This window comes from Tinamus guttatus, unplaced genomic scaffold (assembly GCF_059628265.1).
Source record: "Tinamus guttatus ecotype Peru unplaced genomic scaffold, ASM5962826v1 Tinamus_guttatus_pri_ptg000052l, whole genome shotgun sequence".
NCBI lineage: Eukaryota > Metazoa > Chordata > Aves > Tinamiformes > Tinamidae > Tinamus > Tinamus guttatus.
Genome location: NW_028288586.1, coordinates 8,165,376 through 8,178,645, shown reverse-complemented (window position 1 = coordinate 8,178,645; position 13,270 = coordinate 8,165,376). Strand labels below are relative to the sequence as shown.

At 39.1% G+C, this 13,270-nt stretch overlaps 1 protein-coding gene across 5 annotated transcripts in view; it reads left to right on the top strand.

The window, feature by feature from the left end:
- The window catches only part of PPP2R2C (protein phosphatase 2 regulatory subunit Bgamma), a 174,489-nt gene that overhangs the window by 144,850 nt on the left and 16,369 nt on the right, over window positions 1-13,270 (top strand). For all 5 annotated transcript variants that reach the window (XM_088540017.1, XM_088540018.1, XM_088540019.1 and 2 more), the window contains one exon: window positions 4,844-5,008. In XM_088540017.1, the coding sequence (XP_088396143.1) occupies window positions 4,844-5,008 (165 nt within the window). The remainder of the gene's footprint in view (window positions 1-4,843; window positions 5,009-13,270) is intronic.

Below are 13,270 nucleotides of genomic sequence, written 5' to 3'. Positions count from 1 at the left end.
AGAGGAAACAACTCAGGGATATGCTTACATTAAGACAGTATAGAGCCTCAGCAGGGCCCCTGTAATCAATTATCCTAAATCAAAGTCCTGGCAGCTCCTGTGAATTACTATTGATTTTGAATACTAGTCGGTGAATTTTCCTGGCTCTAGAGTGGAATGTAAGTGTGAAGTGTGGATAAAATTAGGAGCTGGAACCAATCTCTCTGTAAAACACAAGGAACAGCCAGATTTGGGGAGAAATGTTATGATGAAGTTCATTCTTTGAAAGAACTTAAAAATCGCAAAAACACAAGTCCCACGCAGGGCTAAAAATGTAGTATTGCAACAGCATATATTGAAATAAGATGAGAAATTTTATTTTCTTATGAAGCTTCTATGGTAAAGTCTTCCTGGCTTTCTAAATAAAGCCTTTGTCCTACATAGCAGCTGAATATATGGGGTTCAATTAATTCTCTTTCATGTAGCCTAAATCCAACTGTTTTGATACTGTCCTTCTTGCAGCAAACCCACAAATCATAATATAAATTATTCCAAAAATTATTGTAATGTAAGATTCTGTCTTTTTTGTGCTATAGCTTATAAGTTAAAAGTTTATTTTCTACAAAATCACGTTCCAGGTAGTGTTCCCTGATGGTTTCTGGAAGAAGCAGCTGCTATTTCTTTATGCATACTTTTCGCTTCAAAGGGAATTTAATCTATTGTAAGGAGAAATAGATGGCTGTATCCACTATCGTACAAGGAAACACATCCTGGAACCTTTCTTTGCTCAGCAGGAACCTTGTGGTTTTTTCCACGTTCTCATTATACATGTTTTGGCACAAGCACAAAGCAGGCTTGCTCATTTATATTCTAGCTGATCAAGTGAAGAAGTCTGATTAATGTAAATTTTGGATCAAGGTGAGGGTCATCTTTGTAACCTGAAATGAAAGAAACTATTGAATGCCTTCTCCCGGAAGGGGATATTCCAGTTAAATAAGTGGCCCAAAGGCAGTGAGACAAATATTCCTCCTCTTGCCATTTTCATTTTCATATCAGCTGCATAACAGCAGCACAAAATGCTAGATTAGGACTAACCATACCATATAGCAGAATTCTATGCTCACTTTGCATCCCTCACACCCGTTCTGATGGGAGCCGGGACTGCTGGACCAGGCTGGCCATGGGGAGAGGTTTGGGAGCTGAGGCAGAGAGGATGCCCTTCTGCATCAGACTCTGATGAGTCTGTGTCCTCGCTCTGGAAAGGTTTCTGTTGACTTTTTCATAGTTTTATTCAATTTCACTGAGCCACACAAGAGAGGGAAGACCTGATGTCTAAGAAAATAGCACACAGCTTGTTTAGGAGAGCCAATGACAGAACCAGAGGAAACGGCCACAAACTGAAGCACCAAAAGTTCCACAGGAATTGAAGGAAAGATTTCTTAACAGTGAGGGTGACAGAGCACTGGAACAAGCTGCCCAGAGAGGTTGTGGACTCTCCTCTGGAGATCTTCCAAACCTGCTTGGACGCAGTCCTGTGCCACGTGCTCTAGGTGACCCTGCGTGTGCAGGGGTTTGGACTAGATGATCTCTAGGGATCCCTCCCAACCTTAAGGATTCTATGATTGCATGTTTTTGTGAGCAAGAAATGGTTTTCTGTTGCTTGTTTCATGTTAATGAATTAAAAGCCTGCCAGTGCATCCCAGGTTTCAGGGACCCTGACAGGAAAGACCACAGATCAAGCTGCCTGTTCCTGGGAAGTGTGAGTACGCGGGAGTGACAACAACAGTGAGAGATCTTTTTTCTTTTTCCCAGGGAAAATCCCACCCTGTTCAGGCACAGGGACACCAGCATTTTTAGGACAGCAAAATTATATCCCAGTGTACTGCAAATGGTGAACTGCTGTTTGGCCTTTCTGTCTCTTAGAAACCTTTGGTCTAAGGATTTGGGTTGGGTTGGATTGGCTGGTTGTTTTCTTTCTTCATGCTGTGTGTGGTACAATAAGAGTCAGATGTGAGTGTGGTAGGTCAGATGGGAACACAGGGAGAAGGACTGTGAGCCGCTGAAGACATCCCAGCATGAGGGACGACTGCAAGGGAAGTAGTTAGCAGTGGCGCTGCCTGGCCCTGCAGATTGGGACCATGAGAAGATGTTTTCCTTTAGCAAAGGGGTTTTCATTTAATCAGTTGTTTTGAACTCTTCAAATTTACCATGTGGGCTGTTTATGAAGCACAGTGTCTGGTCTGGTTGGTCTTATATTTTTCTGCCATGCGATGTGCTTAAAAAGACACAAAAGGGAAGATTGAAAAATAAGAATGCCAAGGGTCTCTTGGGAGATGCTTGCTCTCCCCATGTCATGCTAGCTTAAATACAGTTCCCCTCGTCACATGTCAAGCTGTACTTGATTGTTTTCAAATACATGATGAAAATCATGAAGGAAGAAAGTATTCCGTTGTGTGACACGTTCTTCTTTTGATACATTGGTTTCTGTAACTGTCAAAGCAAAGGCTGTTGTTCCATCTTTTATTACAAACGTATTTGAGGGTGAATCTCTTCCTCCACTCTTTATTCTTTTGATTGTTTTTCTTTAATAGAGGTGTTATATTGGTTATTGTATTTCTCTCGATAATGCAACAGTGAGTTTTCTGTGGTACATTTTCTGCGTGATCCTCACACAGAAGGTAACGAGGTTCCTCCTCTCTCCATGGTGATTTAGTTGGCAGTTGGAAATGCAGTCTGTTTCTAGTATTTTATGCTTTTCTATTGGGAGGATGGAATATTTAATTTCATTATTCAGCATCAGATTATTCATTTTATGCAATGCAGGGAATACATCAATATTGTCCTCAGCTTCCAGAAAAATTATACTTACCATGACTGTTTTACACACAGTATTTATATTTTATATCTTTTTCACCACTCAGCAATTATTCATCTCTCTGCTGAAAGGTTGCAACGAGTTACTATAATTTCTGTGAACCCCTGAAAGCAATTCAATCACTAAAAGCAATTGCTTTTACTTAAAGGTATTTCCTGAGACACATTCACAGTACAAATAACTGAATAAAGTTTTTTTTTTCCTTTTTATTATTTGGGAAATTTAATGGTGTTTTATAAGAGCAGGTAAATCGATGTTGTTGTGTCATAACATTCATTGCACTAATATTAATCATGAGGGATTCTTGGAGATGGATGTTGTACTGTGCAAATGTGATGCTGTAAGTGGGAGGGCATTTGAAATGCAACATTAATTCATTCCCCCTTGTTACTAAATACCACAAGATATTCATTGTTTTGCTGATATTTTTCTTTTAAAATCACTTGATGTAAAATGAAAAAAAAAAGTCATTCTGATGTTTTGACCTATGCAAACTTATCGAGATACTTATTTCTGAATCTTCAATGTTGATATATTTAATTTCACTCTAGTGCCACTAAGTATATGTTTCTGGGAAAGATCAAGGTATAGGTGCCCTGTTCCCACAAAAATCAGTTACAGGGTTTACGTTTTCTTCAGGGTGGGGAGAAAGGACAGACTTACTATCACGTCAGATGACTCGCCATTTGTAAAAGAGCCTTTCACATTTATCTTATCCCCTGAGATGTTTAAAGTTGGATTGTCAGTTGATTCAAATTTTATGAGGAATCCGGGCACTGAGATGATTTGTGTGTAGGGCTGCAGATCTGGAGCTCAGTGATGGAGGTTTGTTCTCTCATGTATTTCCCTTGTGACCCTATGCAAATCACTTACTGCCTCTTTCGGAGCCTCATCGGTAAAATAGGGTAATGTTACTTTTCTTCTTGTTTGAAGGGTTAGTTTTATGATGGCTTATGATGGCTTTTGGATGGCTTATCTCCAGTGGATTGGTAAGGGCTATAGGAGAACATACAGTCTTATTTAAATGTACTGCTTTACATATATATTCTTCTTTCCCTTTATGCCCCCACAATTATTACTTTCTTACAGCTCTCTTGTGGGGACTCTTCCTTTCATTCTTTTCTTTGTGAGCAATCTTCCATGCGCTGGTCTTCTCCTCTAAATATGCTTGTCAGGTCCTTCTGGGCTTTTATGCTCACCAAGGCAGGTAATATATATGAGTGGATATATATGTGTGCATAATGTGAGCCAGACTTCGTGTGAACAATCTCTGATGATCAAACTGACAGGCCTGTGCTCAGGAAACTAGATCTTTGATATGTGTCCCGCTAAATGATTCAGGTGTACGGTTCTTAAGCGCAGAAACTCATACTGATTTCAGGAATAAGCATCTTTCTTTCCACAGTATAGATAGGACAAAAGTGTACATTAGCGTATATAGTGTATCAAAACCTCCTATATGCTTACCTCTGTGTCTGTATTTGCCTTTGCAAAAATGAGCATATTTTTTTTTAGGTCTTCAGCTTAAGGTATGTGTATTGTTTAACTTAAGCTTTAATTATTCATAAAAGGTAGCAAACCCTTGCCAGAGGGAGCAGATCTGAGCTGTGCATTTTTCCCTATCAATCAGTATTATCTAAAATAAAGCAGTAATTTCAGTAGCTGTTATGGGAAAATAATGCTGGTTTTAACTGGGAAATGCAGGAGATTTTGCTATCTGCTCTCTTTTGGTTTTAATGAAAAGTAGAATTTCAAAGCCCCTGAAATATCATTTCTTTGATATCACTTTTGCTCAGCGTGGCATGGTTTGGTTTATGGGGCAGATACGGGATTTTTTAAAAAAGCCCTACCGCCAAACATATGAGCATATCTTTATCTAAAAATCTCATATGCCTGGACGTTTGGATAAGCATAGTTCCTTCAAGAAATGGTGAGAGTCATAGTTTACCTGTGAACAACTGCGTTTTCCTTGACAAAACTTCTATTTAGACATTGTAGATATAAAGCCAGCCAATATGGAGGACCTGACAGAAGTGATCACAGCCTCTGAGTTTCATCCCCATCATTGCAATCTCTTTGTCTACAGCAGCAGCAAAGGATCGTTGAGGCTCTGCGACATGAGGGCATCGGCTCTCTGTGACAAACATTCCAAGCGTAAGTCCCTGCCTGTGGTTTGCTCCCACGGTTGTTAATGACCCATCTGTCATGGGCAGCATGTGTACGTTTGCATGTCACCCAGTGTGTTAGTTTCTTAGTTGTTGGCACAGTTGAAAAGAGGAAAAAAAACGCAGGAAAAAATTCTGCTCCATATGAATATTTCTATTCAGTTGAAAATGATCATTTGTATGACTGGTCCCTCTTAGGATCAGTGAAGAAGCTACATCTACAGCTGTCTAGCAAAGGACAGATGATTCCCAAGCAATATTTTGACTATGGAGAAATAATATGGAGAAATAAGCAGATTAGCGTATTGTTTTGATTACAGGACTGCTGTTATGTATACTGGAACAGGTAAATTTTGTCCTTCAACCTGCCCTCAAAAATCTGAACCATTTTCTGGATTCAAAAACGTTTAAGTTCTCCTTAAGTGTTTTTTTTTTTTTTTTTGATAATGTGTTCTTTCACTCTAGGAAATAGTTAATGCAGTAGCTAATGTCTGACAACTCAAGAAAAAAAAAAGCTGTTGTGCTGTCTTAGAAGGTGTTGTCTTGTCCTAATATGATCTCAAGTGGCCTATGCGTTCTATTTAGACCTATTACTGTCAATTCATGACAGTACACTTTTGAAGGCTTCATAAGAGAAGGAAGTAAAAACGTGATGCTGTCTTTGTTCTCAAAGGAAGGGATGAAGGGTGTTCATACTGTCTGTCTATCAACTCTTTATAGTACAGATAAGAATATGGTTCTTCCCACTGGTAATCTGAAAAAAAAAAAAAAACAGGCACTTTGCTTTGCACAAGCAGCTTGTTTATTCCTGATCTTCTGAGACTGAAAAACATGAGACACAAAGGCATTATGTTGTGTGTCAGTCTCCTATGAGGAGATGACAGTTTAATGAATGAGGTGGCTCTGCTTGAACCAGGTGTCCTAGAACACTTCCATCTCACAGAGTCTAGTCTTCTGTTTCCTTGGCTATGCTGAATCACTGGGAAGATTAGGAGGACTTTTCTTAGCACAGAGGACATGTAAGATGCTTTCACATACATCAATTGCCACCTCAACGTTTTGGGATATGTGGGTCCACGAGTCTTATTACTCCGGAAGAAAAATCAACAACTTTGAAGACTTAAGTGAGCCTGCACATACCTAGCAGAGAGGTTTTTTTTTTTTTTTTTTTAAATAGTAAAGAGCCTTTGACTAGACCTTTTGGCAGCAAGGAGAAATAGGCATACTCAAGACCTCTTACAGGTGATCTCCAATTATAGAAAATAACCTTTTGGGCTAACCGTTCTCGTTGTTAGCTGTATCTCGTTATACTTGCAGGGAGAGGTCAATACTATGGAGTGAAACGAGGGCTTGACACAATTCGGGCATTGTTGTGAGTTATCCTGTCCCACTTTCGTTGTTTTGCTCCATCATACTTTCACTTCTTCCCCCTAACAAGGCCTCCTTGCCCCTGTAACTCAGTGCCAAATGCCAGTCATAATCTCTTAAAACAACAAAACAGTAACCCTGAATAAAAAAGAAGGCATTTTATGCCAGAAGGGAGAGTAAGATCTAATGGTCATTGATTAAACTCTATTTTCCAGATCTGTGATTTAGAAAATAGCCATTTAATGTAGCATTGCTGCACTGAACCCAAGTCAGACTCGGTGAGGAGCTGAGTATGTAGACCATGTGCAACACCAAATGGATAAGGCAATGGTAGACCTTCCAGTGTGTTACAAGGAATACTGCTGCTTGGAGTGGTTCGAATATAACTCTCAGAGGGATGCAACACTAATTATGTAAAGCCTGTAGCAACCTAAATGGAGATGCTTTCAGAAACAAATAATCAGGGAAATCAAATATTTGCAGGATCATCTGTCTAGTACCTTCGCTGTGAAACTGATTTCTCCGAGCACTTGCTTTGTGCATGATGCACATGTGTGATGAGTACCATGCTCTCCTGGCTCAGCTCGTCTCCATGCCCTTCCCCACAGCTGCCTCTACTTCTTAGCTAAAACACCTATCGCTGGGGTTACTGCGCAGCCTCGCTTTCTGCCACGCAGTCCTACCTGCTTTATTCAGTCTAATATCACTGGGATCTGTGTTTCAGATGCTGCTCTGACACTAACAAACAGAGGAGTTTATAAGGTTTAGGAGTATATAAGGTCCAACAGATAACTTGTGCAAATACCTTAATGCTGAGCATATGTTGTGAACTTTTAGTTTTATTTCTTTTTCAGTCTGTTTTGTTATCCAAATCCTTGCACGGGGCTAAAGTCAGCTGCAGCTTTTGCAGGAAGTGTCCTTCAATTTGCACATGTCTAGAGAGTGCCAAATATAATTACTGTAATACACTGTATAAATAAATTATGTAATATTTGTAGTGTAAGCCACTGGCACTGGATGTTAATAATGTTCGTATCTGTTCAACTTTGCTGCCTATGCTGAGATTTATTAGCCAGCTGCCAATTTGTGGGATGAGTTGTAATGGAGACCTCTGTCCCACAGAAAAATGGGCAGAGGCCACCAAATCCATCCATAAGGCATCAGGTATCATATCAGCTCAGTAGGTGAGTTTTAAATCATCATAAGATACTGATAAGGTGTGATAAAATGCATTGTTTTTCCAGTGGAAACCAGTTCTTTATAACATCTTCTCTGTAATAGATCATCAAAAGCTGGGCAAGCAATCAGAAACCAAACGTGTGTGGCCATTACAAATGGATATACAGGAAAGCCTCATCTGTAACAGTAGAGCAGATACATATATAATACTGTCCCATGTTATTATCAGACTTTGCAAGTAGAGGAAGAGAATCCATGAAAGTATTGTGGAGAAGAGGAGAAAAAGAGATGAATGTCCCTGCTTATTGGGAATATAGAAGGATTGCGATAAGAGATATACTGTTCCCAGCAGTCCCCAGGGTTATGGCTAAGGAATTAAAATGGATTGGAATGTCAGACTCAAGCAGGAAGAAACAAGGAGTTGATTTAAATAATATGGAAGCTTTAATTTAAATGTGGCAAAATACCCAAGGTCATCTGGTGCTGTTGCTCAACAACATGCATAGCGGTGCAATGTAGCAAGAAGGCAGAACACAGGAAAACAGTGGCAGTAGGGAAGCAATGGTAGTAATAGCTGAAGCAGTGTCCTTGTTAGAGCAGTTAGCTGAGAGCATCCAAGAAATGAGAGCTCCCTGTCCTCCCAGTCAATCCCCAAACTACTTGAAATTCCCATGAAAAGGAGGCAAATAATGAAGAAGACAAACAAAAAAAAATACTGGTGCAGTAAGATCATTCTAACTAAAAGAATACTTACCAAAAGTAGGTATATATAAAACACCAGTGCTCAGTTAACTGATAATTACTAATTTGATTTGATATTGTGTTGCTTTTATTATGCTCCTTATAAATGTGAGCTAAGTTAAAATCTATCTTCCAGTTTATGGACTAGGTAGATACATATGACTGTTTTAAGAAATCATCTGGTAAAGCAGACAGTTAAAGGAAACTGAGCTTGAACATGTGTCGAAATAAAAAGCTTGTTTTCAGTAGTTCATAAGAATTATTAAACTAACAATTATTAAGTGATAATTGGAAGTTGTACATTTCTTCAACATGGAATTTTTAAGTGACTCAAGAGTATAACTCTCATTGATATTCAGTATAGCAGCATTAATATCTTAAAGTCATTGCATATTTCAGAAAATGTTGCCTCAGAAGATGTAATCTACTTAAATGACATGTTGCTTTGCAAATTCTTTTTAGTGTACATTTCTTAATATGCTTAGTAGAATAATAAAAAAGCTATTTTAAATTATCCATTACCCATGTTCAAAGTTTGCTTAAAAAAATAAAGGAAGAAGGAAAAGCTGCAGTTTCCAGCTTATTGCTCCTCCAGGAGCGCCACGGTGGTCTTTAAAATGCAAACCCTTGCACACAGTGCAGGTAGTTCCCATTTTTGATCCTTGACAAGCTTCTAGTGGCTGGGACCATCTTAAAGATTCTTTTTTGTCTCCATGCACTTCCCAATGCGCTAACCGTACTGGCTAGATTAAGATGAGCTGGCAAATCCAAAGCCTGTCATGTGCCTTTCTGGAGAGCATTTGACTAGGGGCATATGCATAGGTCGATGACAAGAAGGGGCTGATGCCTTCCCCAGTGCCATAGGTTGGATAAAGAGCATCTTAAAGGTGTAAACTGGATGTCAGAGCAAAGCAGAGCACATTTTAGGTTTGATTTATAACAGAAAGGTCTGGTGGCAGCATAGTTTTCCTTGAGAGACTCTTTGTTTTTCTTCTTGAAAATCAGACATGAAGGAAATGCCAACCCTTCCATTAGGATGAATGCCATTAATCTAACAGTCTGGCAGCTAGCTGAGTTGGTTATCTACTGTTTTTGAGATCATCTTTGGTTTTAAACTTAAGAATTTTGGACCATGCAAGTGGCCAAAACACAAATGAAAGAAAAGCTGCTAGAATATGTTAAAATTTAAATCTCAAATGTATTATCTTTACTAACCTTTTATGGGAGGTGGCACCTGCAGAGATGAGACAGCTTTCAGACCTCTAACTGAATATGGATTATCCTTCATTTGAAACGGAGAATACCAGATGCACAAAAAGCCTGTGACAGAACATCCCTGCTGGATTTGCTAATTAATATTGACCTTTCCAAATGAATGATGCTAATTGTACAACTAGAAGAGAGACAACTTGTTTTTCTTTTATCTAAGCTTTACATTTAAAACATGCTTTTTATTTTTGCTCCTGGTCTCACGTCAGGTTGTCAGCGACGAGCCAGCCAGCCCTGCTCCTTGAGTGCGCAAGGCCCCTGTCGCAGTAATGTCCACTTCAGGCAAAACCTGGGAGCTTGCTGCTGACAGGAGAGGCACCTATCTGAGCTTCCATAATGACTTGATCCCATGCTTTCATAAAGGCTTGTTCTCCTTTGCCTAATGCTGGATTTATTTTCTAAGCAGGCGCTACAAAGGGATAGATTTATTGCCCATTTTATGTCATCAGTGAAAATGTGCCTGTATCCTGATAATTTTGTAATTATGGCTGTCACTAAAGATCTGTTATTACAATTTCACACATACTATACTAGATCCTGAGAAGGATCCTTCCTTGTGCAGGAATCCCATTGAAATTCGGCACGAGATTGCCTGAAGCGTTGGCTCCAAAGCTTCTCTTCTGTTCAGTTTAGATGAATGTATAACAAAGACATTTAAAACATGAGTAATGAAAAGTAGAAGGTGTTGCTACAGAAATAGGATTGTATCTATATAGTATTTCCTCTCATTGTATAAAATATATTAAAATTAAATCAGAATAAGAAAAATCTTTTTTGAGGACTTACAGCTACCAAATAGTAAGAAGAAAGAGGAAAGCCTGAAGTGATGGTAAATGATTTATGATTGAAGAGGTGTTTCATTAACCCCTCTCCCCCAAACACACACAGATAAAGCAAATAATTGCTGAGAGATTGCTTTAATTATTCAGCCTATTAAAATTCCTGTCTTGTTTGCTTTATTTTTTAATAGCATCAAAAATTGCTTTTCGTTGTCTCTTGAAACCAACATTATTCTTTCAGCATGCTGTTTTGTTGGGCAAAAAATGCATCTATTGCTACCCTTTTATATCAAGATGGCCAAGACTTATGCATGTATTTTCCTGTACATATGGAATCGTTTTATGTCCCATTAACTTCCATGGGATTGCTCGCAATACATGACATTAAACATGCACATAAGCCTTCGTGAGAGTGGGGCTTAACGAGGCTTCATCTTCCAGTTTACCCTCACATATTTCCACCTCCTCGTTGTCTTTGGCACCGTTTCTCGTTATTAACAAACCCCCTGGCAAAGTTGCATTAACATAAGCAACTGGGCAGTGAAGCTCCCACCCCCTGATCTTTAGCTATTGATCGGGCTTTACCTTTCAGCACTAATGCAGCGTCCCATGGGGTGTGCGCCGAGCCGCAGCGACTCACTGCAGATGGTAAAACAGGGTCTTAAAAATCGATTTGAGGCTCCGCTTTCAGGAGCCCCCCTCTCTAGGGGTATCGATTAGAAGCCTGGTGTTAATACTGGCTTATCGGGTAAGGGAGTGCTTGGCTGGAGGTGGGATTTCAGGCTCAAAGTGTGGGGTAAAAACAGCCCTTAGGAAGGAACATGAGGGGTTAATGAGCAAGGATCAGAAGGAGAGAGGGAGTGACATGCGGGCCATGACTACCCAGACCCCGGGGTAAATGTACAAGGCATGAAGAGGTGCACTCAGAGCTAATTTAGTGGGATATAAAAAGAGTAACTTTCTTCATTTAAGACAGGATGAGCAACTACAGAGTGCTGGCGCTATGGTAATGTAAACCATTGTTAAATAATTTTGGTTAATTATTTATACTTCATGTCATCAAATAATTGTGGTTTTGGTTGCCTATTCAAAATTCAAAAATTTGATAAAAATCATCTGCAAACAGCTGTATTAATGCAGAACAGGGAGGTAAGATTTTGACATTAATGAAGCAAACCCAATATGAAGAAATTTTTGAGGGAGGTGAATATATGAGTGGATCAACTTAATATAAAGCAGTTAAACATTCTGGGATACTGAAGGATAAAGTAAATAGTAATAGTAAACAATTGTTATTGTAAACAGAATAATTAGAGTAATAACAAATAGAGTAATAAAATCTTAAAGAGGCTGTGAATTCAGAGATACCCTTGCCATTGCTCTTGATTCACTCAGAACTGAACTTGGGAGCTATTTGGTATGAAATAATGTAGTATGAAATCTTAAAGAACATTATAAGCTGTGTTAGAAATAACTGCACTGCATTTGTAAACTTGGGAGTCAGGGCCTTTAGAGAGACCTGCTTTATATTTGATGGTCCTCAAGTGGATTTTTTTCCCCTTGAATTTGTACAGTTGCTTTTGAACCCGTGTATAATGTTACCATTCAAATATCTTTTAAAAAGACTTCTGTAGCTTTAGTAGGCACCATGTGAAGATCCATTTGCTCCTGTCTCCTTCCTAGTACCGTTTGGTGACCCTTTAGCTGAGTGGAACAGACAGGGGACAAAGTGAACTGTCGCTCCCTATTCGTGCCCTGCATGACATTTGCAATGAGTCCTCTCCTCGTGGCCTTTCCTGGGCTGAGGAGTCCCAGCCTGGGTAGTCATGGCTGGCACGTCACTCCCTCCCTCCTGATCCTTCTTATTCCTCATTTCTGTCCTTTAGATCGATGTGGATTGAGAGAGGAGGCCAGAGCTATGCATAGATAGCTCCAGATGTGAGCCCGTCTTGCAGCTGTGTGGCACCCAATGATGCTCTCTCTCTTTGCTCTCTCTCTCTTTTATTTTTATTTATTTTTTTTTCTTTTTTTGTAATTTCAAGCACTAAATTTGGTTTTGATTGCTACTGGGCATTTTATATGTCCATGATAAAGCCAGTATTTCCTGAATGGTATAAATGGGCTCAGAATTTGTCAACATATAAAGCTAGGATTTTTTTTCTGTTTTATTGTGTTTCTCTCTGTATTTAATCACCTGAAATTCCTCTGCCGCTTTATTAACCAGCCATTCAATGCCACAGAAAACTTCTGTAGTTGTTCTTAGTCATTTTTATGATGACTAATTTGGTATTATCAGCAAGCTTTTTCAGCACTTATGTACTTCCTTTTTCAATCTTAACTGTAATTATTTTGATCAGTATGAGCCCAAGCACAGAGCTCTACAAAATTTCACTGACAGGCTCTCCAATGTGAAAATGAATAATGAATAATTCCTATTCTTCATTTCCATCTTTTGTTCAATTGCTTATGCAGCCTAGAACCTTTCCTGTTATTCAGTAGTTGTTTATGCTGTGAGCCCTTATGAGGGCTCTGATTGAATCCCTCTTGGAAACCCAAGTAGGCTGTATCAGTTGGGTTTCAGCTACCCTTCTTTCTGTTCATCACATTGATTCTGTTCATTAGAAAGTACCATTTTTTGGTACATTTTAATCAGATATTGCAGTCATTTTCATTTGGGATCTGAAATGAAAGAGAGGCTTAATTTAGAAGCTAAATTGCTTTGCCTGGAACTGCATCCGTTTTCAATGCTTATACAACTTCAAGCCTAGTAGAGATTACCTGAACCATTGCTAGTATTCCTAGGTTCAGTTGAAATACCTATATTCTTCTTATTAAGGTATAACCCAGAAGTTATATGTAAAAAGTCGTTAACTTAGCAGCTAACATAGCTGCAAACTGTATGCAGGCTTGGATAA